This window comes from Callithrix jacchus, chromosome 1 (genome assembly GCF_049354715.1).
Source record: "Callithrix jacchus isolate 240 chromosome 1, calJac240_pri, whole genome shotgun sequence".
Classification (NCBI taxonomy): domain Eukaryota; kingdom Metazoa; phylum Chordata; class Mammalia; order Primates; family Cebidae; genus Callithrix; species Callithrix jacchus.
In genome coordinates, this window is record NC_133502.1 from 194,966,940 (window position 1) to 194,993,533 (window position 26,594).

General features: G+C 58.2%; 1 protein-coding gene and 2 long non-coding RNA genes across 7 annotated transcripts in view; 1 reads left to right on the forward strand and 2 right to left on the reverse strand.

The window, feature by feature from the left end:
- Window positions 1–245: 245 nt before the first annotated feature.
- LOC128928751 (uncharacterized) lies at window positions 246–7,707 on the reverse strand. Its single transcript, XR_008474220.2, has 3 exons — window positions 7,546–7,707; window positions 2,432–2,604; window positions 246–2,326 (listed from the first exon to the last, which is right to left on the reverse strand). It is a non-coding gene; the product is annotated as an uncharacterized LOC128928751 (long non-coding RNA).
- On the forward strand, window positions 5,667–23,492 carry ADORA2A (adenosine A2a receptor). Of its 5 annotated transcripts, none has more exons than XM_009007852.6 (3): window positions 5,667–5,906; window positions 14,752–15,354; window positions 21,713–23,492. In XM_009007852.6, the coding sequence occupies exons 2-3, from the start codon at window positions 15,032–15,034 to the stop codon at window positions 22,620–22,622; spliced, it is 1,233 nt and encodes a 410-aa protein (XP_009006100.3). In that variant the 5' UTR covers window positions 5,667–5,906; window positions 14,752–15,031; the 3' UTR covers window positions 22,623–23,492. The 5 variants fall into 5 exon arrangements, with proteins under 5 accessions (XP_009006100.3, XP_078192290.1, XP_078192301.1 ...); XM_078336164.1 differs by lacking the exon at window positions 5,667–5,906 and adding an exon at window positions 9,415–9,578; XM_078336175.1 differs by lacking the exon at window positions 5,667–5,906 and adding an exon at window positions 13,879–14,317.
- LOC128928747 (uncharacterized) overlaps window positions 13,980–26,594 on the reverse strand; it is a 28,991-nt gene continuing 16,376 nt past the window's right edge. Inside the window, exons 2-3 of the long non-coding RNA XR_008474214.2 lie at window positions 18,811–18,888; window positions 13,980–14,114 (exon numbers count right to left, since the gene is read on the reverse strand). This is a non-coding gene — a long non-coding RNA (uncharacterized LOC128928747). The remainder of the gene's footprint in view (window positions 14,115–18,810; window positions 18,889–26,594) is intronic.

A 26,594-nucleotide genomic window follows, 5' to 3' on the forward strand; every position in this document is an offset into this window, starting at 1 on the left:
GGCTGGTCTCGAACTCCTGACCTCAGGTTATCCACTCGCACAGGCCCCTTAGCCGCTACCCCAGGTGGTGCGGTCACTCCTAGATCCTCTGTCCCTCTTAGATCCTCTGTCCCTCCTGCCTGCGGTGCAGCTGCCTTATGCTGACTAGGGTGGCCCTGAGGGGATCCTTCTGTAGCTGAGTTACTGACCTGCTGGGGGCCTGCGGGCCTCCCAGAGTGCTGGGATTACAGGCGTGAGCCACCATGCCCTATTTTTTTCTTCTTTATTTTTTTTGTAGAGATAGGCTTTTACCATGTTCCCCAAACTGGTCTTCAAGCAGTCCTCCTCCCTCCGTCTCCCAGAGCCTTGGGATTACAGGTGTGAGCCACTACAGTGATTGTGAATGCACTGAGCGTGGCCTGGAGAACACTTACTACCTTGCCCAGGTCACATGCAAAAGGGCCCATGGCAGTCCTGTCTCCTGCACACAAGGGCCTGTGGTGAGTGCCCTTCCCAGACGGAGACTCCCAGGGGTTGGGGGCCCAGCAACTGCCGTGCCCCTAAGTAATCCAGGAGTTGAGCTGTGGCGTGCAGGTGCTCAGGCTCCCCGGGGTGGGCAGCAGGCAACAGCTGTAGAGCTGGGGGCTGGGTGTGGAAGGACAGGCAAGACCGGGCTTGGACTCAGCTCTTCCCTGCTCAGCAGCCCCAGCGCTGTGTCCTCTGCCATGTAGAGGGGGTTCTGTCGTAATGGCCAGCCAGCGTCCGTGGAGCCTGCAGGGCCGCTCCACGCATTAGCAGGGGTCCCCCCTGCCTACCAGCACACCTAAACCTCAACCAGGCAGCACAGGCCCCTTAGCTGCTACCCCAGGTGGTGCGGTCACTCCTAGATCCTCCGTCCCTCTTAGATCCTCTGTCCCTCCCGCCTGCGGTGCAGCTGCCTTATGCTAACTAGGGTGGCCCTGAGGCGATCCTTCTGTAGCTGAGTTACTGACCTGCTGGGGGCCTGCAGGCCCTGTACAATGCAGCTCCCCTCAATGCAGAGCTGGCTTTCCTGCTCCCCAGGGCAGCACCTCTGGGGAGGGCATCATTTCTACCTCGACTCAGAGAAAGTTCCAGAATCTCTGAGGGGAGGCTAAATTGGAAGGGGAAAGCTGTGAGATTCCAGGGGGAGAGGAGAGATCCCAGAAGGAACCCCCACACCCCTCCAATACCCTTAAGGGGCTTCGGTCCTGGGCCTAGGTGCCATGCCCTGCCCCAGCAGCCCTGAGGCTGGCCAGGTCTGTGGCCGAAGACCCCCAGGGCCAGCACTTCCTGCAGTCTTGGGATAGCCTGGCATCTATTTTAGGTTGTCCCCTAGTTGAGGAACTGGGGCAGACAGAACCGATCTCAACATACTGGCAGCCACTGCCCTGTACGTCGGGTGGATGAGGACAGACTCCTGGGTTGCTGAGATGCAGGGCTCGATTACGGCAAGAGCTCTAACCCCAATAGGTCTGGACTTTACTGGGCTTCTACAGGAGGCTGGTCTGGGCACAGGAGAGGACTCCACTTTCCTGGCCTGACCGGCCCCTCAGGCTGGGAGTGCGTCAGGGAGCAGCATGCTGTGAGGCAGTGGGATGGGTGTGGAGAGACTGGCCATAGCCAGGCCCAGAGCAGGTGCTGAAAGCTGGCCTTGGTCTCCACACCCTCATGTGTGTGAGGAGGGGGTGGCAGAGGGTCTGCAGTCTTGGGATCTGAGCTCTGGAAGGCAGATAAGGGCCCCGGCAGGCACCCACCAGGCAGGAAGCATATGTGCCCCGAGGGGAAGGACAGGCCATCACGCGGCCACGTTGCACCAGAGGCTTCTGCCAGGATGAGCGTTGAGGAGGGGTCGGGGCACATGGGTCCTCCCCAGGTCAGCCACCAACACTTGTGATGTGCTGGGCCATTTCCACCTCTGCAAAGCAGGGGCCCCCTCCTAAGCCCTCCTATCAGGCACCCTCTCTGACCTGGGATGCAGAGGCCTGGCGGGTCACAGGGCTGAGGGCACAGGAAGAGCAGGCAGGTGGTGTAGAGCCATCAGGATGATGAGTGGCCAGCCCCAGTGTGAGGGGCTGCAGAGGACTGTGTGCCCACCCTGGGGTTCTACTCCCCTTGGGGCCTGCTTCCCCATCTACACTGATCATTCCCAAGGCCAGGTTGCTATCCAGTTGCTGTTTGTCCTGACACCGAGAAGCAGATACCGGGTGGGGTGAACATCTTGAGTGGGTGGGGGTGAATGGGAGGAGGGGGCTGCCCCTGCACCTGCAATGGTGGCCAGTGACTCGGAGATCACTTTCTCCACGACTCTTCTGCCTTTGCAGGACCTCTGTTAGGATAAATTGGAGCTCTGTGAGGTCCCTGACCCATTGGAGAAGTTGAGGAGCACCCAGGGTGACCCAGTCAGTTTCCAGGGACCCTTCCCAGTGCTCACCGGCTGCTTGTCCTGGGCCTGGCATGTCTTGCTCCTGTTGCAGGTCAGCTGGCCCCAGAGCAAACAATGAGGGCCAGAGGCCACCAGGTGCATCCTGGGCAGGAACAAAGGGCCGGAATCCTGGAGCAGGGGAGGCCCAGCTGGCCCTGCCGCCTGGCCTGAGAAGCCTGGGCCTGGATGGAAGGAAGGGTGGGCGTCCACAGTCTTTTCAAAGCCTGCTTGGGGCTGGGCAGGGAAACCAAAACCCAGAGCCAGAAGCTGGGGCCTGCCAGGGGCCTCCATGTGCCTACCAAGGGGCAGTGGTTGCACTCGGCTCTGCCCCTCACCCTTGCTGCTCCCTTGGGCCTTGGGTGGGGTGGTGGCCCAGGCACCTGCACAGGGCCCTCCCCCTGCCCCACAGCCTTGATATCTGAGGACAGCACTCAGCTGAGGTGGGCACGGGGCTGGCAAGGGGACAGCAAGGCCAAGACTGAGGAGGTGCCCTTAAGGTGTGTGGTGCCAAGAACATGGGCCCCTCTGTCGAGAAGGCACATGGGGCAGGCAGTTTGGGAACTGAACGGGAACAGAATGGCCAGCCCTCCCGGGTGCCATTCCCCACCCCTGAACTGAACAGCCGGGCCGGTGCCCAGTCTCTGGGCAGTGGCATCACTGGAGACCTGGGCCAAGGCACCTGACATATGACACAGGACCTCAAGGCTCTCTGCCTCTGAAGGGCCAGGGAGGAGCCAGTAGGGGAAGGGTGGGGTCCTGGCATGAGCCTGCCCCTCACAGCCTCCTTGGTGCTGGTTCCCGGGCTAGCCCTGGGGACTGTGGAGCTGGTTCTGGGGCTGGAACTACTGCAGGCCCTGCCTGACCACCCCCGGCCTCAGGACACAGTTCCACCAGCGCCAGTGCTGAGGCATGGAACCGCCCCTTGAGCCCTAAAGGTGAATGTTAGGGGCTTTGGCACTGTGACCCTGAGGACCAGCTTTGGAACAAAGCCATTCTCTCCCTGCATGAGAACGTTGGGGTCGCACCCCTCCTGCTGTGGGACTGGCATGCACATGGCCAGACCATGTTGGGAACGACCACGCGGGAAGGGTGCAGGCCCCAGGATGGGAACAGAATAGGAGTCTTCAGGGTCCACACTGGGGGACAAGAGAGATCCCAGAATCGGCTGAGGGCTGTTTTCTGCCTCATGAGCTTCCGGGGGCCCCTCAGGAAGATTCAGAATGCTCCCTGCATGTTTGCTGGGTGAGGGTTTGAATGAATCAGCGTCCAGCAGATGTGGGTGGGAGGGGTTTGTCCCTACTTCGGGAGAGGTGTTACCTCATGGGATCCCCAGAAGCAAGGATGGGGGCAGGGGTGGGCCCGTGGCCAGCATCATCCCTCACCCCTACCTTATGGTCTGGCTTAACCTCCATGGGGCAGGGGGAGCAGGGCAGACACAAGACATTCATTTTACCAGTGAGGATATGGGTCCTGGAAGGTCTAGGAAAGCCCCAGCCTCTGGTCCAGGGCAGTGTCCCCACCCAGAGGGGGAGCTCCTCCACTAGGGAAAGCCAGGGCCATGGGAGAATGAGGGCAGGCAAGCTCCTTTGAATAGAGGGTCAGCAAAGGCCAGGATGAGAAAGGGGGGCACCAGGGCCAGGTCTCTTTGGAAAGACCTGGGGACAGCACCCCGAGAGTCTCATTTGGGCCTCACACCTCAGAGTTTAATTCAAGCTGTGTGGGTCCTCACACATTCCAGGCTTTTCTCCGCCTTGCAAGGGCCCCACTGGACATTAGGGAACGACAGAACCAGGAGAGCTGGACTAGCTGAATGAGAAAGGGGCTCAGGCTTTAAACCAGGGAGGCTGCCGGATGATCAAGGCTGTGTCTGGGCAGGCAATGGTCACTGCCATGGGCCCCATGCTCCTCCCAGCACACTGGCCAGGTGTCTGTGCAACCACTGCCCACCCACCCTCTCCTCCCTGCAGTGAGTGGTGGCTGCTGTGAAAGAGGTCATGCCTCCTTTCTGGCCTCAGCCTTAGGGGCCAGCCTGGCCCTGGGCAAGCCCCTCCACCCTGGGCCTCTAGCCATTACCCCACCAGTCCCCAGAGGTCCTAGAATTGCAAGCATTCCCAAAAGCCTTTGGCCACCAACACCCCAGCTGTCTGACATAGGCTGTCTTATCGAGAACAAAATTGGGATTAGTCCACATCCATCCAGAAGCGAGGGTAGAAGGCGGGGCCCCTTGCATAGTCTGGAGGGCTGGACTTGAGGTTGTTCCCAATTGGAAGCCTCCAGAAAACAGGCGAGTGGAGGGTGGGGGTGAGAGGGGGCGAGCGTGGGAATTCCCAGCCTCAGGCTCTAAAATTCCCAGTCTATGGTGCATACAGGACTCCCTGCCTCCTTATTCAGGGAAGTGGGGGAGGATCAGGGCCAGACTGGGCACCACGAGCTGGAACAAGAGGGTCTCTGACCCAGAGTCTGGGATGGGGAGAGGCAAAGGGAACATTGGAAATTGGGGCCATATATCTGAACTGAGATACCAGCCCCCGGCCGGGCTCAGGAAGGGTAGGGCTAATGGTGGGGAACTGAACAAGGGCCAGGCAGGGCCTTGAGTGCTGTGTTCAGGAGGCTGGCCTTTATCCCTAAGGAGCTGGGGAGCCATGGAAAGATTTGAAGGGGAGCGGGTGGGCACAGCTGGACACTGGAGAAGGGGTGACACGGGGGCGCAGATCCAGCCCAGCTCTGATAAGGAACGGCAGAGTTCCACAGGACTGGGGCAGCAGAGGTGGCAGTTGGGACTTCTTAGAAAAGAGGGAGGCCGGGGGCGGTGGCTCAAGCCTGTATTCCCAGAACTTTGGGAGGTCGAGGCGGGTGGATCACCTGAGGTCAGGAGTTTGAGACCAGCCTGACCAATATGGTGAAACCCTGTCTCTACTAAAAATACAAAAATTAGCCGGGTGTGGTGGCGCGTGCCTGTAATTCCAGCTACTCAGGAGGCTGAGGCAGGAGTGTCGCTTGAACCTGGGAAGCAGAGGTTGCAGTGAGCAGAGATCGTGCCTCTGCACTCCAGCCTGGGCGACAGAGCAAGAGTACGTCTCAAAAAAAAAAGAGAAGAAAAGTGGGAGTGTGGGGGTGGGGCCCATAGCGCTCCGAGGGGCGGGGAAGGGGACTCCCAGGCCCCAGGTCTCTTGGAAGGGAGGGGGTGTGGCGCTGAGGAGGCGGCGGGACGGATGCGAGGCCGGGAAGAGCGCGCTGGAGGGCTGAGGGCGGGGAATGCGGCGCGGTCCAGGCCCGTCGCGGCCTCGTCCTGTCAGGAACACCTGCGGGCCTCATGGTCCGACGCCTCCGGTCCCGCGCCGGCCTCGGTTTCCCCATGCAGCGGGGCGGGGCGGGGGGCAGCGCGGGTCTCAAAGCTGCCTGCAGGGGGCGCCCGTGAGCGACGCGGCCGGAGCGGGAGCCCGAGCGGCCGCCGAGACAGCGGGAGCAGGCTCGCGAGCCGCAGGTCAGCCGGGGTGCAGGGTCCCGGGTGCCGGGGTGCGGAGTCCTGGGTGCCGGGGGTCCGGGGCTGGCGGCCGGGCGGCTTGGGGCCGTCGGAGGTGCGCGGCCAGGAGGGCTGGGAGGCTGGGGTTCCCTCCCCTCAGGGTTCCTTTCCTGCCGCCCCAAGACCAGTTCCCCGGCGCGGGTCCGAGTTCTGCCCCGCGGCGGCGCCGGCACGACCTGTGCAGGGCCAGGCACACTCACGTCCCGGGCACAGTCCCGGCGCCGCGTGCGGACCCCGCGAGCCGCCTCAAACTGCACCGGAAGGCGCGCGGGGTAGGCGGGGAGCGAAGGCAAGTGCGGCGGCCGACGCGGCGCGGGGTGCGGAGCCGCAGGTGGCGGGCAGGGAGCGTCCGTCCGTCCGTCCGTCCGGGCGCCACGGACCGGCCCCGCGCGCTCGCACGACCCTTCCGGGAGTTCCTCCAGCGGGGATGGGCTGGGGGGCGCAGCGGCGCGTCCCGAGGGCGGGCAGCCGGGGCGAAGAAGGATCCCCAGGTGGAGGGGCCGGGCCGAGGCCGGTTCCCCGGGGAAGGTGCGGCGCAGGCAGAGGCACCCGAGCGCCCGGGCGAGCCGAGGAAGGGGCAGTCTGGAACGCTAGGCAGAGCGCGGGCGCGTCCCGTGGACAGTGGTGACGGGAACTGGGTTTGGGGGACGCAGGCGAGGACGGGGGACGGGAGGGGTGGGTGCGTGCCTCGGACTGGCCCTGGCCGTCTACATGGCTGCCCGGAGCGGAGGTAGGAATGGCGGGAATGGTGGCGGCTCTCGAGGGATTTGGCGCAAGGCGGCCATGGGCCGGCAGAGCTAAGATCCCTGTGTTTAGTCGCCCCGACTGTACCGTGGGAGAAAGAGGGAGACCCAGGGCTGGGTCCTGGGCTTGGGGAGTCAGGGCCGACACAGAGGAGCAGGTGTTCGTGGCCCTCAGGGAGGGTGGGCCACAGCTCGAGCCAGCTCTCTGTCCCCATCCTGAGGCAGCACCTTCTCTCCTGGGCTCTGCCCCCCACAAGGCCCTCTCCCCTCCTGCGGGGCGCTCAGGCCGCCTCCACTCCACTCTGGCTCCCGTGGACTCCCCGGCGGGGCACCCTGCCAATACTCCATGCCTGCATCAGGGTTGCCCCAGGGTGCCCCGGCCCCGGGGACCATGGCGGAGAGCTCTGTGGAGCACCGCGGGTCAGGGAGGCTGTTGCAGGGTGGGGGTTTCCTCACTGGCCCTGCTTTGGCCGCTCCCGGAGGCCTTGGGCGGGGCTGGGAAGGCTGGGCCCTGTGGGCAGCCCCCACTCCGACCCAGCAGATCCACGCCAGTCCACAGCTACCGTGTCCGTCCCTCCTTGTACTGCCCTTGCTTTTTGGGGTCTCCCAGGCTCCCCCCAATCCTAGTGTCTCTCAGGCAAAAACCAGCCACTGCTTCCCCATCCGTGTCCCCTGTCTCCTCAGTGCTGACCAGGCTCTGGGCTGAGCTGGCTGCACTGTGAGCTTCCCTGTTGGTTGCCTTGAGGAGGCTGGAGGCAGCCCGGACACCTCTGGCGGGAGGCGGGCATTGAGCCAGGCTGACCTGGCTGGTCTTGGGGCCGTGGAGTGCAGATCCCCAAATACAGCTGGGGTCTTACCTCCAGGAGTCCGCGGTGGACCAGGGCAATGACAGTGACTGCCTCGTGGGCAACCCGATGGGCTGGAGATTTCTTTCAGTGCCCTCATCTGGGTTCTGGTCTTGCCTCCCTGACTCACTCCCTAGACAGGTAGCAGCTCCCGGGGAATCCAATATCTCATCTGTAGAACAAGGATGATCTTACCAATGCTTAATGTGGAAAGGCTTTGACTTGGAGGCAAGTGGGGGAAGGTTTAGGGCAGACCAGAGGGCCGGTTAGGGGTGTGTGCTGGAACTGGGGAACCCGGGAGGGAGGGTGTTAGCCTTGAGGATCAGGGGACACCACAGGGATTGCTGTTGGCAGAGGGACATGTGAACAGTGGTTGGCTTGGGAGCAAGCAAGTGGCTCGAAGGCATCAGTCCTGCCAAGTCCAGGTGGGGGCCTGGGCAGCGCTTGGTGGTGCTCAGCTGTGTCTCGACACCCCAAAGAAGGCCTTGGTACCCTCTCACCAACCTAATTCCTGAGCTACCTAACCCAAATGAGCTAGAATTGCTATCTCAACCGTTTTTGCAGGTTCTGTCTTATCTGGTGCAGTACAAACTGGGCCCTGAGCACGCAGGAGAGCAGAGGAAAGACGGGCAAGCAGATGGATAGATGAAGGCGGGAAGCACAGGCTGAGGGGATTTAGGGCATGTGTGGTGGGGAGGCTGCGGAGAGGAGACCACACAGGCAGGAGCTGAGCTGGTGAAAGGGAGGGTTCTAGCCCCCAGGGGAAGGGTCTGGGCCACTGACAGGAGGGGGCTTGGCCCGAGGGCCTTGGTCCGAGGAGGTGGGTGGTCTGGAGGTTGCAGGGAGCAGAGGGTCTGAGATGGGGAAGGAAATGGAGCTGGGTGGGATGCAGAGAGGAGCCCCCACACAACTGCCTGCCTCCTGCACAGGGCTTGGGGCTCTGGGTGGTGGGAAGGGGCAGTTCCATGGCAGAGAGGGAGGCCAGTCCCTGCAGCCTGGATGCTGTGGATCCCGCCAGGGACTGGGGAGAAGCAGGAGAGCAGCTGTCCCTTGGCCCAGCATGAGGGCGATGGGAGTCCTGGGAAAGCAGGACCCTGGCCTCGAGCCTCCGCAGGCATTTTCTCTGCTCAAATCTCTTGTCACCTCTCTCTCTTCACCTCCTTCTCCAAATCCTACCCAGATGCCCCTTCTCTGAATCCCCATGGGGATTCCCTCAGGCCCCACCCCTCCTGCAGGGCAGGTCTGTTCTAGGAGTCACCAAGCAGGGGTGGCTGCTGCCCTTCTGTGCCCCACCCCTCAGAAGGGCTACTGCAACCCTGGTCTTTGTCATTGGCCGCCACCTGGCGGAGAGGCTGCCAGAGTTGGCCAGAGGGAGGCCAGTAGTGTCACTTGATGCCTCCTCTGGCGTCTGGGCAGGAGACTTCTCCCCAGAGGCCCCAGGCTGGTATCTGTCTGCCTCTGTGTCACAGGAGGACTCGCCTCTGGCCCCTCAGTGGGCTCTGCAAACCCTGAGCCAGTCTTGGGGAGGCTGTGCAGTGAGAAGAAGCAGTGGCCAGGCTCTGCTACATCACCCTGCCCTCCTGTCAGCCTCGGGGCTGCCTTGTCACACCTGCCCAAGGACCCAGCCAGTCCTCACCCCTCCCACCCTCAGCGTAGTCACTCTGGGGCTTCCTGAGGCCCTGCACCCAGCACTGCCCCTTCAGGCCTCCTGAACGGTCCCACCCAGGCCTACTAGGCTCCGTGTCCTCGGGGCTGTCTAGAAACACTCCCTTGTCCCCACTTCAGCAGCATAGTACCTGTTGCCCGCCATCTGAGGGAGGTGCAGGTGCTGATCCTTCACGTGACCTTTTGTGCCTCACATCAGCCTGCATACACGTGAGCAGTCTCATGCAGACGGGAAGCTCTGCCTGGGTCTTGGGGACTGTGACATGGAGCAGGAGCCGCCCCCAGCCAGACTACTTTCAGCACAGTGTGGGCCTCCAGCACCTTCATGTGGGGTGCGGCCCCTTGGAGGAGGGCTGTCAGCTGAAGCATCCTGTGAGGGGGTGAGTGGTCTCCAGGTGGGAAGGGGTGGGGCTGTGACCTCCCTGGCCCCTGGCCTGGATACATGGGGGTGTGGGGAACAGGAGATGCGGCCCCCAGTGCTGGCCCTGGGGCATAATGTGGGGGCTACTCTGAGGCGGGCTCAGGGCCTTAGCCTCCAGCTTCAGGGAGCTCAGTCTCGGCCCCATCTTGCCCACATCCTGCCACCAAGAGCAGAGAGCTGCGGCCAGACTAGGGCTGTGGGGGGAGGGGTGCCAGGCATCTCTCTGGGTCCTGGGCCCAGCCTGTACCCAGCACCTGAAGTGGGGCCACGGGGCAGCCCTGGAGGGCAGGAGGGAAGCAGAGCCCATGCTGGGTGAACGCTGGGTGGCTGCTTGCCACTGGGCAGTGAGGAAGGCACCTGCGCTGAGGAGTTTGGGAGGGGTTCAGGGATCCTGGGGCCCTGGCTTTGAGCCGCCCCAAAAGCCAGTCATAGCGGGGGCCCTCGACCTGCTGTGCCCCCACAAGCCACTTGCTGATGCTTCTCAGTCTGCCCTGTGCCTCTCAACTGTTTCCTCCTAGACTCGGTCTCTTTGTGGCATTTCTGTGAGAATTCCTCAGTGTTAGCCTCCTGTGTATGCCTGAGGCCCATCACATCCCTTGTTTCCATCCCTCTACTTTCAGTCCCTGATGTGATAGGATTTCTCGCTCATATCCACCTGTCCTTGCTCATTTCTGCCTTTGGTTCAGAAGTTCATTGTTGTCTGCAGATGCCATTCCTTTCTTTGCCTCTTTGGAGATCCTAAAGGTCTCTGAAATTAATATTGGACTACTGTCTTATCTTCCTTTCTTCTGCAATGAATTCACCTCCATATTTTTTATTTTGTTGATTACCTTTCCTAGCCTTCACTTACCTCCTGTGCTTTGAAATTGATTTGTAACTCATCTTAGGGGAGCCAAGGTTGTGGAGATAGGGAGTGATGTGCGGTGCCTGAAGCCACAGGGCAGCAGCCACCTCCCAGGAATGTCCTGGATCCTTTTCTCCTTCGAGGTCCCCTGCCATATGCTCAGGGCCCAGATGAGGCCCAGGCACAGCAGCAGGCAGCCCATCTCCCTGTGGCCCAGCAGTTGGGGTGCTGCCAGCCCTGGTGGAGGTACTTGGTAAACAACTGTTACAGGAAGGTGGCAGGTGGGTTCTCAGGCTGGGGCTCTGGAGCCCAGGAACAGGCCGGCATGGCTGGAGCGGGTCCGAGTTTCTGCACTGTGCCCTGTTCGTTTCCTTTAGCCACACTCAGGAGCAGGTGTGCAGGGCACTGCCTAGAAGCTGGTGGGCACCACGGTGCAGCAGGCTCTGGGGGGTATAGCCACCATCTGGGCATGTGTACAGAGGGCCTTGATAGTGTGACACACAAGGAACCAGAAGAAGTGGGCTAGGAGATGTGTGGGTTTTGATTAAATGGAGTTTTAATTAAAGTGGCCGGGTTGGGGGAGGTGAGGAGGAAGGCAGGAAGCAGCAGCAGCTTTCAGTCTGACTGTGTGGAATCCTATGGGGTTGTTCTTTCCAGAGGCATTATGCACGTTTCCACAACATGAGTCCCCGGTTTATATGGGGCAGCATCTGCCCTCTGCCCTGTCCCCAACAAGGGGCAGTCACAGAGCATTACTTTATTAATATTTAATTTCCCCTCCTGGTTAGCAAGAGATGACTCAAGGATTAATTAGATGCACAGGGCCAACAGAGAGGGATAGGAAATTGCCAGATCCTGGCCCCTCCCCAGGGCCTCTGACCTTCCTGTCACTCTGGGAGGCTTCTGAGGAAGGGGAGTGGAGGCCCAGGAGCCCTCCTGCTGCTGTGCTCTCTGTGGGCACGACCCCTACCCTACTCTTGGTGAGGCCAGGAGAGGTCGCTTCACGTGAGCCTTTGGGCCTCAGCTTCCTCATCTGTAGAATGGGCTTTGTGGGACCAGCGAAATCACAGACAGCTGTTTCCCAAGCTCCTAAGCAGGCTGCACAAGCTGTGTTACACAGTGCAATGCTGGCCTCTAGGTAGGTGGCCCCTGGGACAGCGGAAGGTTTGACAGCTCAGCAGTAGCTGGCACTGTGGCTGTGTTGCTCCCCACTTCTGGTCCACAACACATTAGTAGCCTGAAACTGGGCACGGGGAGAATTTACACTGCAGAAATCAGCCACAGCCTGTAAGTCAGGGCACCCCCTGGCCTGGGACCAATTTGCCAACCTATGACTGGGTAGCTCCCAGCCTTTCCCCGAGGAATGCACTTCTCCTCCCTTGCCTGCCCCAAGGGTACCTCTGGCTCCACCAATCTGCTTTGCTCAGTGCAGAGAAAGGCACAGCCAAGAGTGGATTCTGGCTTGGCAGGGGCCCAGGTTGCCTGTGGGTCCCGGCAAGCCTCACCCAGGATGTGCTGGCAGCAGCCTGGAGAGCCTGCAGGAGCACGGTCCAGAGCTGCATCGGCCTTCTAGGCTGGGCTGGTCAGATTGGTAGAAGGCTGTGGTGTCCGTCAATGCAGATGCCCTAGAGAGGGCAAAGGCCAGGCACCAGGGTGGGAGGCAGCCCAGGTCCAGCACCAGCTTCACTTGTACCTGTTGGGCAGGGGCCTGTCATGAGTCGGGGGGCCCTGAAGGCTGCTCAGGAAGAGGCCAGGAGCATCAGGGATAACTGTGTTCCTTGAGTGTGGCCAAGGACGGTGCCAGGAGACCTAGTCTGGCACATCCCTGCCAGCAACACGCTTTGTGAGTGGCTGCCTGGCAAGTGCAGTGGAGGGGAGTGGAGGCCCAGGAGCCCTCCTGCTGCTGTGCTCTCTGTGGGCACGACCCCTACCCTACTCTTGGTGAGGCCAGGAGAGGTCGCTTCACGTGAGCCTTTGGGCCTCAGCTTCCTCATCTGTAGAATGGGCTTTGTGGGACCAGCGAAATCACAGACAGCTGTTTCCCAAGCTCCTAAGCAGGCTGCACAAGCTGTGTTACACAGTGCAATGCTGGCCTCTAGGTAATTACACAATGCAAAGCAGGGGCTCAGGAGGACTGAGCCCTCTCCAGCTGCTGCAAACCTCCGCTTCTGCAGGGTCTCTGGCTCTGCACTCTCCTCCCTCCTCCCACTTCTGTGTCAGAGGCTCCATTCCAAGCCTCCTAGTGGGGGCATAAGGGCCCGTTGGGTGCAGGAGAACCTCCAGGCCCAGGTCTGGCTACAGCCTCTGCTGATCCTGTTCCAGCCCCCTGAGGTGCTGATGGTATTCGAGTTATAGGAACAGTTGGGGTCCACCTGTTTGAGGTCCGTCACATGGACAGTGGGGTAGAGGGGAGCCTGGCCCTTTGAACAGGGCTTGGGACCAGGAGTGACTTTCTTTCCAAGTTGCCAGGCCTGCTCCATCCCTCATGTCCTGGAGGAGAGATGAGGTGGCTGCTGAGTCCACATGAAAGGCACGCAGGTGGTGGCTGCTGGCTACACACCCATAGGGCCCCATGAGGGTATAGGACTGGAGGGGATAGATCTGGGGGCCTCTTAGCTCTCAAAGAGAGGCCGTTTAATGGGCAGAGGTCCACTTGGACCCAGACCATTCACAGGCTGGAGGGGGACACTGGGAGTTGGGGCTGGGCTCAGGCCTGCTAGGGAACCAAGACTTCTTGGGGAGCCATTTAAAATCTGTTTATTTCCTTCTCATAGAATCATGGGTGAGGGCCAGGTGAGGTGGCTCACTCCTGTAATCCCAGCACTTTGGGAGGCCGAGGTGGGCAGATTACCTGAGGCCAGGAGTTTGAGACCAGCCTGGCCAACATGTTGAAACCCCGTCTCTACTAAAAATACCGAAAATTAGCCAGGTGTAGTGGTGAGCACCTGTAATCCCAGCTACTCAGGAGGCTAAGACAGGAGAATCATCCATCGCTTCTCGGCCTTTTGGCTAAGATCAAGTGAAGACAGGAGAATCACTTGAACCCGGAAGGCAGAGGTTGCAGTGAGCTGAGATCGTGCCACTGCCCTCCAGCTTGGGCAACAAGAGCAAAACTCCATCTAAGGAAAAAAAAAAAAAAGGAATCATGGGTGAGAGCTGGCATAGCCTCTAGAGGTCATTTGGGGTCCAGCCGCCTCAGGAAACTGAGGCCCAGAAAAGAAAAGCATTCTTGCCTAGACTCCCCCAGTGAGTCCTGGCTCAGTACCTGCTTTCTGCTGGGGACCAAATTTCAGTCAGTCATTCCTGGTGTCAGACAGGCAGAGGAGCAGGTGGGGGAGAGGGCGTGGGAGGAGGGAGGTGAGGCGGCTCCCTCCGAGGGGAAGCTCATAGTCAGCTGCAGCACCACCCCTGCCCTGACTGCAGCTGGCTGGCGGGGACACGTGGAGGCAGCAGGTTGGGGCACAGTGTGAGAGGGCTTACCCTCCGTGGCAGTGGGAGACAGGACCAGGCGGCTCCCTACATCCTTCTACATCCGAGCTCCAGGGATCTCTGGCCTGTCCTTTCACAGGGCAGCTAGTGGCCTTTAGGTGGGTGCTGGTAGTTCCTGGGAGAGCTGGTGGGATGGAGCGGGCCAGGGGCTGAGAAGCTGGCCTGGTGAGAGATGGTGAGTGGGATCAGGAAAGCCTGGGCAGGGATGGGCCCTTCTGGGAGGGAGGGTCATGGGGCTGGCCAGGATCTAGGACCCAGGAAAAACACAAGACTGCGGCTGATCCTCAGCCCCAAGCCCAGAGTGGGAGGCACCGTGATCCCAATAACCAGAGCAGGGAATGCAGGGAGCCATGGATGATACTGGGGTGAGCTGGAGTCCTGGCAGGGGCCTGGCCATGGTGCTATCGTCCTGCAGAGCCTGGGAGAAGGGGCTGCCTCCTTGGGAGGGGTTTGTGTGAGGGTCGTAGCGGGAACTCTACTGAACCAGGGAAAGCAGCCTAACTCAGTGACTTCTCTGGGTGTCCTCCTCTAAAGTGAGGGTCAAAATCCTACCTCTTCTGCCTACTGGCTATGACCACGGCAGACCAGGCAGGGCATGGGTGTCACAGCAGTCCAGGCACAGGCCAGGTGTCAGCCATCCTGGGGGCCATCCTCGGGCTGACACCTGGCCTGTGGGTGGGGTGGGATCTGAAGCTATAGGGTCTTCAGGGGCCAGGGTGGATGTGGGGTGAGGGGTGGCACTTTCCGAAGGGCCTCCCCTGTGCAGGTGGTTCAGCTTCTCACTTCTGTCCCTTTGCAGGTGCCTCGGGAACCCTGAAGCTGGGCTGAGCCATGCCACTGATGCCAGAGGCCCTGGAGAGGGCCTGGTTTTGGGAGACTTAGAGTCCTCTGTGAAAAAACCCCTGGAGAGCACCCCAGCAAAGCTGCACTTGGCTCCTGTGAGGAGGGGGCTCAGGGGCCTGGGCCCCTCTGCCTGGGCCGGGCTGGGAGCCAGGCAGGCGGCCGGGCTGCAGCTATGGACCGTGAGCTGGCCCAGCCCACGTCCGTGCTGAGCCTCCCTGTCTGTGGCTGTGCCCATCATGGGTTCCTGGGTGTACATCACGGTGGAGCTGGCCATTGCTGTGCTGGCCATCCTGGGCAACGTGCTGGTGTGCTGGGCCGTGTGGCTCAACAGCAACCTGCAGAACGTCACCAACTACTTCGTGGTGTCACTGGCAGCGGCCGACATCGCGGTGGGCGTGCTTGCCATCCCGTTTGCCATCACCATCAGCACTGGGTTCTGTGCCGCCTGCCATGGCTGCCTCTTCATCGCCTGCTTTGTCCTGGTCCTCACGCAGAGCTCCATATTCAGCCTCCTGGCCATTGCCATTGACCGCTACATCGCCATCCGCATCCCGCTCCGGTGAGCAGGGTCAGGGTTACATCTGTGCAAAGGCTGTCGGTGCCCAGGCTTTGGTTTGTGCCTGGGGCCAGGGTGAGCCTGGGCTGCACTGTCACAGCATGGGGAGCTGGGGGTGGGGCCCTGGGCTCAGCAGGGGCTGCCCAGGGCCAGTATGTGGCCAGCAGTCATGCGGAACCAACTGATCCCTGTGGGCTCAGGGTGGCCTGGTTCTCCCCGGGTTTCCCAGGCTGTCTGAGACCAGCTGTGCTCTGGCTGTTGGCAGATGAGTGTGGCCAGGGTCTGGCATTAGGCTTAGTGGGGAGCTCTGGTCCCAGTGACCTACATGCTCCCAGTGGGTGTGTCTGGCCCATTCCTCACACATGAGCAAAACTCCCCACATGATGCTGGGGCAAGCGGGGAACCAGGGGAAACCACAGGACCTCAGTGCTAAAAGCCGCCCGCCACCTGCCTTCCCCCGGCTCCTCTGGGCCAGCCTCCCAGCATGCACGTTAGGAAAATGACCCAGAGAGGGGAAGTGACTTGGCTGAATGCCACAGTGAGTCACTTGGACCTATATGCAAATTCTATTGCTCCTTAGGTCACCAAGGACTCGTGGTCTTAGAGGCAGCCTGGGTGCTCAGGGGCTAGCTGTTGCAGGGGGGTTTTTATGGTGAATCTTTTGTGAAGTGACTTCAGCCAAGTATTGTGTAAATGAAGATTTTCCCGGAGGCTGAGTTTACTTGGCGTGGCTTCCACCTACCCAGGCCATAGATGAGGCTAAAAAGTGCATCCCTCCCTTGGGGACCTTGGAGGTCTTCCGCTCAACCTCCTGGCCCCTTCTCCACAGAGCTGGGTTCCACGGCCTGAGTGGTTGTGGGCCCTGAGGCCGTGCATGAGGCTTGAGGTGGTCAGGGAGCAGGGGACACCATCCCTGCAGTGAATTATCTGAGACTGGTAGAGGTGCCTCCCTAAAGAGGAAGCCACAGCAGCCCCACTCGGGCTGAGGGTGCCCCAGCAGGAAGGAGGACCCAGCTAAGTGAGCAAATAGAACTTCAGAGTGTCAAACCCAAGGGGGCCTTAGAGGTCATTTCCTCTCATCTTCTGGACAGAAAATGAGCCTCAGAGAAGTCAGCTGTCTCTGGGCCACACAAAGAGTTGGTAGTAGAGCTGGGGCTCGGCCTGGAAAAGAATGTGGCCTGATACCCACTGGACTTCAGTCACTGGGAAGCAGTCATGGGCAGCCTGTCTCCCAGAGCCTGCACCAGGCAGCCGTCACTGTCACCTGGGCTCTAAGTGGGAGCAGGAGCCACATTCAGGCTGCTCCAGGGAAGGGGAGGAGTCCGGACCTCACACTGCCCTGTCACATGCTTTTTACCCCAGGAGAGCCTAGAACCCTTGGCAAAGGAGAAGGCGACCCTGACCAGCTCTAACAGGGGCAGAATTAGAGGTTGTCTGACTCCCAAGTGCAGTCTCTGGGGAGCCTCCATCCCTTACGCTGCAATAGGCAGAGCAGAGTTCAGGTTCGTCCAGTGACAGCTCAGAACACGGAGGCCCAGAAGGGGGGCTGTCTGTAGGTGCCCAGAGGGGCCGGAGAACAGAGGACTGCAGCCCACTCAGGAAACTGAGCTGAGCCTGCACACTGATGGGAATGCTCCATGGGGAAGCAGAGGCTGAGATCTCATTTTTTTCTCTGATTCAAAGGGCAACAACCTTCTAGGGAGTGATCAGAGCTGCTGTTCTCAATTTAAAGGAGCTTGACTTTTTTTCCCTTTTGTCTCTCCCTTTCCTTCTGTTTTCTGAGAGTTGAGAGTGTGACCTCCTATGTAGTAGGACAGGAGGGGCTGCGTGGTTGTGCAAAATCAGCTGCCTCTCTCTGGGCCCATTTCCTCGTCCATAGGCTAAGTATCTCTGCCCTCTGAGCTCACAAAGGGGTTCTGAAGGGCCAATGAGTGGATGGGGTAACAGGGACCCTGAGGAGGGTTGGTGGGGTGGGGATTCAGATCTTTGGGGTCAGAGCCATGGACCTGCCCCCTATCCTCTACCCGTCTCAGCCCAACTCTCTTGGACCTGGGCCTCAGTTCCACCCAGACCTTGAGCCATTTGACTCTGCTCCATGAGGCTCTGCAAGGCTTAGGCTGGTCTCTTCTGCAGGGAGCCCCTGGAGAGGATGACGATGTTCATCCTCGTGGGCAGAGAGCTTTACGGCTGCCAAAGGATGTCAGCTCAGCCTCTCCTTTCATCCTCTTGGCCTGCATTGTGGCCAGGGCGGATGTTCTGACCCTCCTGTTACTCACAAACTCATGCGGAGGCCAGAGGAGGGAGGACATACGAGTGTCTCCTGATGTGGATGGACTCCTGGCCCTTCAAGCTATTCCTGGCCTGGAGGTCCCTTCACTTTCCTGTTCCTCAAGGCTGCTGGGACGCTGGGCATGTGGAGGTGTCCATGTGGGCTCCCAAGAGCAAGTGGGGCGTGAGGGGCATTTGGAGGCACTCCTGGCTGGTGCTGGAGTCGCAGCCTGGCTTGGCATCCTCCCTCCTCCTTTCTCTGCTGGGAATCTAGCCTCCTCTACATGCCATTTCCTGCTCCATAAGCCTGCCCCAATCTCCATTAACTTTTTTTTTTTTTTTTAAGAATTCAGTTTTGGAAAAATCTATCTACTCTTTTCCAAGTCCAGGGAACCTGTTGTGCTAGCATAGGGCCTAGTCAAGGAACGCTGAGACAGACGCCACCAGAGGGGCAGAGATGCAGCTCTCTCTGTCCCCAGAGGATGGAAATTCAGGGCGAGAGACACAGGCATCTTTTCCCAGTTCCCAGGGGACTTTTGTGTCACTGTCCCCTGCCTCTCATAGCAGCCCCTGGCAGATGCTCTCACTGGTTGAGGAACAGGCCAAGGTGCAGTTGGCAGTTGGTGCTGAGGCCTGAAGTCCTATGACTTCTAAGAGAGCCGGATTGGGAAAGAGGGGTCCCTGGAGGTGGCACCACCCAATTGGTCTCACAAGATGGGTAGGCAGGGTGTCATTGGCATGACTGTGGTGTCAGGAGCTGGGGGCAAAGCCTGGGACAAAGCCCTGAGGAAGGAATGAGCACGTGAGCTCTGGGCCAGGGAAGGGTGGCCTGGCTGCTGAGTGACAGAGAGATGAACAGAGTGGGCAGAAAAGTTGGAGGCCAAGTCGGGCCTGTTCACACCAGGGGAAGGAATGTAGGTTTCCCCGATACGTCCGTGGCTCTTCAGTTCTTGGATCAATGACTCCTTTGGACAACTTAGGAAAGCCCCACCTACTCCTCAGGGTGGTACACATGCACATAAAGCCCCAGCCAGAATCATGGGGCATATTCTTGGACCATAGGGTGAGGTCCCCAGTGTGAGTAATGGAGATCCCCAAAAAGGGGCAGTCTGCAAGCCTGGGGAAATGGCTGCAGACAGCACCCCCAGAAGGGGTGGGCAGCAGCTCTGGGACCCACATTCTCTGACATACCTGGGCACCCCGGAGTGGCAGCGTGTCAAGCTAGACAGCCCTGGCATCCTTTCCATCTGGATGGTCAATGTTTGGGGTCTAGGAGGGCAAGAGGTGAGTGTGTGAGTCACAGATGCAGTCCAGGGGATGCTGCTGTGCCTGGCCAAGGCTTAGCCGTGATTCCATCTAGGCTGATGCTATCCCCGCCCCCTGGGCACCAGGTCCAGGGCTCTCAGCCTATGGGGCTTTCTTTTGATTACGCTTAGTCTATTTGTGGTTTTTAAAAAAATGAGTAATAGTTGCCCACGCTAAAACATTAAAAAGGAACAAAAGAGTATAGTAGAAAGTTATCCTCCACACCCCCTGCCCCCCCGCCCAATTCCTTCCCTGCAAGGCCATGCTAAGATTCCTTCCAGAGATATTCTTTGCATATATAGGCAAATGCTATGAATGCATGTTTTGTTTCTGTCCCCACATGGGGCTTTCTTTGCAGAGTGCAATGGAAGACTCCCCTTGTGGGTTCCCTCTTCTGTACAAGTAAACAATCGGACAGACCGGGATTTCCATACTGTGTTCCCAGAAGCCTTCAGGTTGGCTCTGCTGGCCCCACCAGTTCACTCATTCAATAAACATTTAATAAGCCCCTTCCCTTCCCCAGTAGCTTCACCTCTGTGACTGCCTGGGAATGTGGGCGACAAGGTTTGCTGCTGAGAACAGTTTGAAAACCAGCAAAGCAGGTGGCCCCAGGGCCCAGGCAGCTCTGCAACACCCCTGTGGCTGCTTGGCTCTGCTCCACTGCCTCAAACGACAGGAAACTCACTAGTGCCTGAGGCAGCCCATCTCTCCTGTGAACCACTCAGCTGAAAAAAACTAACCCATCCTGAGCTACCATCGGCCTCCCTGTAATTTCCACCCAATGATTCTTCATTCTGCCCTTAGGGGGCAGTGCTGACAGGTCCAGGACTTGGTCCCATTTTACAAATGAAGAAACTGAGGCTCAGAGAGACGAAGTTTTAGAACATTCCTGTTTACAGGGCCAGAACCCAGGGAGGGATATGCTTTTCTCAGGAATGATGTCAAAATTCATACAGCTTCCCAGTCAATGGGGACTATATAAATTACTATTTGCAAAGCACTAAAGCAGTGCCTGGCACCGAGTCAGTGCTATGTAAGCATCAGACGTGAGAATGAGAAGCCTGAGATTTCACGTTTGTGAGTCTGGCAGGAGGCAGGCAGTGCCAGCTCCCTGTTGCTTGGCAGCAATGGGTAAATCTATGACCCTCCTCCTGTGGAGGGCCTGTTGCAGATGACCAAGCCCCCACAGAATGGAGCTGAGGCGCTCCTGAGCATGGGCTTGTCCAGTGACTGTTTGGATTCAAAATTGGCCCAAGAGATTCAGAACAGACTCGCCTTGGCCTGAGTTACCCCTGGGCTCTTGGAATGTCCACAGCAAGTCCATTCCTCTCTGCAGGCCTCAGTTTACCCACCTGTAAAGTGAGAGGACTGGACCACATAAGAGATCAGAAGCCACGGGGCTTCTCTTTTTCTCTTTAATTTGAATTAGTTGACAAAATTTAAATCTTGGGGAAAAACCATCTCCCCAGTCCCACCTGAGATCTGGTAACGGTGGGTGCACATTTTGCCTGACAGTGAAGACCAGCCCCACTGGCTGCCTCCTGTGTGTGCTACATGGAGGCGCCTGTTTGCTACTCATGGATGAGGTGGTTTCTGTGGATGTTCCCAACTCCAGAGTTAAGTAGAGCACATTTTTCCTTGCACCTTCTGAGTGGCCCTGTCTCAGAGCTGACAACGCAGAGATGGATGTAGGAAAGCCCTGCCCCTGAGGGGCCCCGATGTGGTGGGGATCTGCTGCACTTCAGTAGCAAACTTCTCTGAGCTCTCTATCCCAGACTTGAAGGATGGGTAGGGTTTCTGTCAGGTAGAGGGGAGTGTAATCTGGTCTTGCCAGAATCAAAACTGTTCAACACAAGTCATCCCTCAGTGATCATCAAGGTTGCCTAAAATAGGGAGACTATTTAATTGTCCATTCTTTTATGAAATCTATACCACCTTTCCTGCAGGGCTGAGGTCTGCTTCCTGGATGGCAGATCCAGCCATTTCCCAAGTATGAGACTGGGAATTGGTAGGCTTAGATTTCTGTCTGGCTCTCACTTAGGAAGACTGAGTGATTTCAGGCAGATTACTGTCCCCCTTGACCTCAGAATTTCCTTACCAATGTTAAGATGGTCATGTAAATGTTAACACATAATCCTCTCATTTCTCTCCAGAGAGCTGTGGGTGGGTTTGGAGGGGGAGAAATGGCATCTCCTTTGGCCTGGGACCTCCTCCCCTCTTTTACCCACCATGCTGCCTCTCCTCAAGGGCTTCTGGAGACCCCAAGTCAAATGGGGAAGAGAAGACAGGGGTATAGAGTACAAGAGCCCTAGATCCTCTACAGGTCAGATCTGGCTGGTGCTGCCCACAGCCAGTGAGTACACCCTCCAAACCCTTCCCACTCTCTAAAGGGAAATGTGTCATAGCCTTAACCAAGATCAACCATGACACATTTGCCTTTAGAGAAAAATCATGTTTTCTTTCCCCCTCAGAAAATCATGTGTTAATTCCTTCCAACCAAACTAAGTCCCAGGACTGCAAAGACTACTTAATGACCATCTGGACATTTGTACATGGGTTTCCATTTCTGGGGTGACTGCTCTCCTGTTACCTCCCAGCAGCCTGTGAAAAGGCAAGGCATACTCCTTCCACTTAATGGAAGAGGATGCTGAGGCGAGGCAGCAGGAATGACTGGTCCAAGACCTTATAGCCAGTAAATAGGGAAGAGGGTGCTACTCTGGGGTCCTGAACTCTTGGCCCTGCTTAACCCTGGCTTCTCAGATCTCTGACGCTGGTGTCTTCTCCCCAGGTACAATGGTTTGGTGACTGGCACGAGGGCTAAGGGCATCATTGCCATCTGCTGGGTGCTGTCATTTGCCATCGGCCTAACTCCCATGCTGGGTTGGAACAACTGCGGTCAGCCTAAGGAGGGCAGGAACCACTCACAGGGCTGTGGGGAGGGCCAGGTAGCCTGTCTCTTTGAGGACGTGGTCCCCATGAACTACATGGTGTACTTCAACTTCTTTGCCTGCGTGCTGGGGCCCCTGCTGCTCATGCTGGGTGTCTACCTGCGGATCTTCCTGGCAGCTCGACGACAGCTGAAGCAGATGGAGAGCCAGCCTCTGCCGGGGGAGCGGGCGCGGTCCACACTGCAGAAGGAGGTCCACGCTGCCAAATCACTGGCCATCATTGTGGGGCTCTTTGCCCTCTGCTGGCTGCCCCTGCACATCATCAACTGCTTCACCTTCTTCTGTCCCGACTGCAACCACGCCCCTCTCTGGCTCATGTACCTGGCCATCGTCCTCTCCCACACCAATTCGGTTGTGAATCCCTTCATCTATGCCTACCGTATCCGCGAGTTCCGCCAGACCTTCCGCAAGATCATTCGCAGCCACGTCCTGGGGCAGCAAGAACCCTTCAAGGCAGCAGCTGGCACCAGTGCCCGGGCCCTAGCAGCTCATGGCAGTGATGGAGAGCAGGTCAGCCTCCGTCTCAACGGCCACCCCCCAGGAGTGTGGGCCAACGGCAGTGCTCCCCACCCAGAGCGGAGGCCCAATGGCTATGCCCTGGGGCTGGTGAGTGGAGGGAGTGCCCGAGAGTCCCAGGGAGACACGGGCCTCCCAGACGTGGAGCTCCTTAGCCATGAGCTCAAGGGAGTGTGCCCAGAGTCCCCTGGCACAGAGGACCCCCTGGCCCAGGATGGAGCAGGAGTGTCCTGATGATCCATGGAGTTTGCCCCTTCCTGAGGGAAGGAAATCTTAATCTTTCTGGTTGGCTTGACCAGTCATGTTGGGAGGAGAGAGAGAGTACCAGGAGCCCCTGAGGGCAGTTGGTTCCTGCTCTGGACTGAGAGGAGGGAGCCCCAGGCTGGAGCAGCATGAGGCCCAGCAAGGAGGGCTTGGGGTCGCAGGAAGCCGATGTTTCATGCTGTGAAGCCCTGTACCAGGTGGGGGCCACAGCACCAGCAGCATCTTAGCTGGCCAGGGCCCAGCCCTCCACTGCAGAAGCATCTGGAAGCGCCACCTTGTCTCAACGGAGCAGGTTGGGCACAGCAGACTGGCCTGGCCCTGAGGCTGGGGAGTGGCTCCAACAGCTGCCTGCCACCCACCCACCACTCTCCCTAGACTCTCAAAGGGTTCAGGAGCTGCTGGGCCCACAGGTGACATTTGACTTTTTTTTTCCAGGAAAAATGTAAATGTGAGGAAACCCTTTTAATTTTATTATCTTTTCCTCCCTGGCTGCCGGGTCGGCTGTCAGTCCTGCTGCTAACCTGGCACCAGAGCCTCTGCCTGGGGAGTCAGGCAGTCCTCTCCTGCTGTCATGAGCTGCCATCCACGTCTCAGTCCCAGGGCCATCTCTCGGAGTGACAATGCTGGGATCAAGGACAGGGAGTTACAACAGAGCAGTGCCAGAGAAGGGGCTCAGGCTCCAGGGGAGAGGTCGGGGCTGGCAGGCCACTGGCACGTGCCTAAGCAGTGCGGAGCTGCCCGGCAAGAGGCCTTGTCTAACTGCCTTTTCTTCTAAAGGGAACGTTTTTTTCTGAGATAAAATAAAAATGAGCCACATCGTGTTTTAAGCTTGTCGAATGAGAATGGTGTCTGAGTTCATTTCCTACTCCATAGCCAGACCTGTGCACACAGAGGCATGTGTTGTGTGTGTGTGTGTGTGTGTGTGTGTGTGTGTGCAGTGCAGACACCTGCCTGCCCCGGGGGCCCTCCCCAGGCTTCTGTCCTCAAGGGGACAGGTGGCCTGGCTGCACCACAATCCAACCTGCATTTCTATGAGGGCCCACGGGGGCTGTGGAGAAGGGGCTTTCCCCAGCAACTCCCTCGCTCATTACCCTCCTAACATCTTTAAGGGAAGATCTCTTCATATGTCACCTCAGAACTGTGACCCACCACCCCTGCCCTGCTCCAACCCCCAGCAGAGGCCACAGAAGTATCTGGAAACAGATCTGGGCAGGGGCTATACTTCCTTCCCCTAGAATCCCCCTCCTTCTATTCCCAACAGAAGAAACTAGGAGGAAGGGGTGTTTTTTTGCTCCAACCCCAGCCTCAGGGGCCTCCTGCCTGAGAAGGTGGTGCCATCTTTCTGCGATGGTGAAGTCTGAGGCCCAGAAGGCAGTTAGCACCTGCCCCTGCCTGAGGTTGGCAGGGAGCTGATTGTCCCGGTTTGGTCTCACTCACTCTGGGACACCCAGAAGGAGGGTGAGAACTTCAAGGGTGATCCTCCCACAGCCCTGGGAGCCCTGTTTTATAGATGATGAACAAGCCCAGAGAGGTTACATGCTTGCTCCAGATCACCCAGCTAGTAAGTGGCAGAAGTGAACTTAAAACCCAGGTCTGTCTGACTGCAAAATCCCTGTACTTTTTTCCCCATTAACTTATGAACTATTTGAACCAAACCAAAAAGTATAAAACAACATTATGTTCCCACTGCTCTACTTAAGAAATGAAACATAAGTACAGATGATGCCTCTGGCCCCTGCCCATCATCACCCTGACTCCTAGGCCTGGAACCTAGGCCTGGAAACAACCACTTTCCTAAATTTAATTTCTTTCCATTGCACTTTTCTTTTTCTTGAGACGGAGTCTTGCACTGTCACCCAGGCTGGAGTGCAATGGCGTGAACTCGGCAACCTCCGCCTCCTGGGTTCAAGTGATTCTCTTGCCTCAGCCTCCAGAGTAGCTGGGACTACCTGGCTAATTTTTGTGTTTTTAGTAGATACCAGGTTTCACCATGCTGGCTAGGCTGGTCTCGAACTCTTGACCTCATGATTTGCCGGTCTCAGCCTCCCAAAGTGCTGGGATTACAGGCGTGAGTCACAGCAGCCAGCCATTTCCATTGCACTTTTTTACACTTTCAGTATATGGATGCCTGCAAAACTATCCCAAAACCAATACCGGATTGTTTTAGCTATCTCACTGTTATATCAGAGGTCCTCTATACTGGCTGCACAGGAGAAATACCTAGGAAGCTTTGATCAGCACCAAAGCCTGAGCCCCTTGCTCCAGAGACACTGCATTAATTGGCCAGGGCAGATCAAGTAATTCCCCAGGGGGTTCTCATGGACAGCCAGGACAACCTATAAGGAGCCGCTGATACAAATGCATGGAGTCCACCCCATCCACACCAGCTTCCTCCTTCCTAGGCTCTGCACTGTCTGTGGGCTGAGGGTGGAAGAGTGGCTGGGGTATGCCTGAAGAGACCAAGAGCACAGAAGGTGCCAGTTCTTATGAGCAATTGGTAGGAAGAGGCCTGAAAGAGAACTACAAAGATATGGAAGAATGAAACCTCATCTCTCCAGCCTTTTCTGAGACCTTGGGAACCAGGCTTTGAGTGCATAGGCTTTGGGGCTGAGAGGACAGGGGCAGGAGCTCAGGAAAGGCTTCTAGGTACAAATGGGCCCTAGTCCTCCCAGGGCCAGCTGCTGCCCAGTAGTAGAGCCCAGGCCTCCTTATGTCCTCAGAAGCCTATGGTCCCATGTCCATACCCACCCCATGTGGGTTCCCACCATCAGCAGGCCTGAGTGTAAGCACACGTGCACAGACATGAACATATGCATGCATCATTCCTCTGACCGTAAGAGAATACATGTATGCACATACAAGCATGCTACTGTGCAGAGCCCACGTCAGTAGGAACAAGTGCCCACAGCAGCAGCATGAGGGAGATGTGAAGACTGGCGAAGTGTATGAGGAACAGCGCAGCACCATGGAGTGGACAGTGCCCCCCTGGTCCACACCCTGCAGCTCTGTCAAAGGGCCCCTCTCTACCCTCTCCCTGCTCTTCCCAAATGGCTGGGGGTGGATGGCATGCTTCATTCAGGCCTGTCCTGCATACGAGGGTCCCATGGCAGATCCATGTTCTTGATAGCCCCAGCCCCTCTCTAAAGCAGGTGAGGCCACAGGGAGGCGTGAGAGCAGGGGTCTGGCTTAGGCTGGGTCTTGGCTCCTCACTGGCCCTCACAAGAGACAAGCCCTCCAGAGAGCTCCCTTTCACCCTCCTCTAACCACCCCTCCTGAAACCCTACCTTAATCTGGCTGGATTAAGCCCCTGTCCTCTGGGAGGCAACACAAGGCACTCAGGGAGCTGGGTAGAGCTCCGGTTGTGTGTGCTGACCAAGGGAGAGCAAAGCACAGCAGGGAAGGGAAGAGGGGTCACCTGGGTAGTGACAGGAAATGAGATGCTGATGCCCCTGCATCTTCTGGGACTCGGTATCCCAGAAATGGGAAACTGGCCTTTTCAACTGTGGTGGGAAAGTAAGAACCCAGGGCAATCCAACTGCTCAGAAGTCAGTTGGGGCTGCAGGGAAGGTGGGTGAGGCCAGCACTTTGTGCCTGGGATGCCGCTCCCCCGTCCTGCGATGTATGTATGCCACTCCCCTGCATGGCTGCTGCTACGGGCTCTTGCCGCAGCTGGACACTGTCCCCTGAGCTCCGGTGCCAGACAAGTGTTTTCTGAGCATGCTGGGCAATGCCCCTCTGCTGATGGGAGAAGCTGCTCTACAGGGGACAGAACTTAGGAAGACCCAGGTGTGCTGTGAGGCGAGTGGCTCCCTCTCTGACCCTTACTGCTGTGTGTGTGATTCCCACCTTCTCCTCCTCCCCATACCCATCATCCTCCCTCCCTCCAAAGATGCCCCTCATTGCTGCTGTGCTTCATCATTAGCAGTCACTGTCATTGTTAGG

What these genes read in the sequence shown, in the direction of transcription:
- ADORA2A (XM_009007852.6), top strand. Translation starts at nt 15,032, where the DNA reads ATGGGTTCCTGGGTGTACATCACGGTGGAGCTGGCCATTGCTGTGCTG. An exon ending in GCCATCCGCATCCCGCTCCG is followed by an intron (nt 15,355 to 21,712) that starts GTGAGCAGGGTC and finishes TCTTCTCCCCAG; the next exon opens with GTACAATGGTTTGGTGACTG.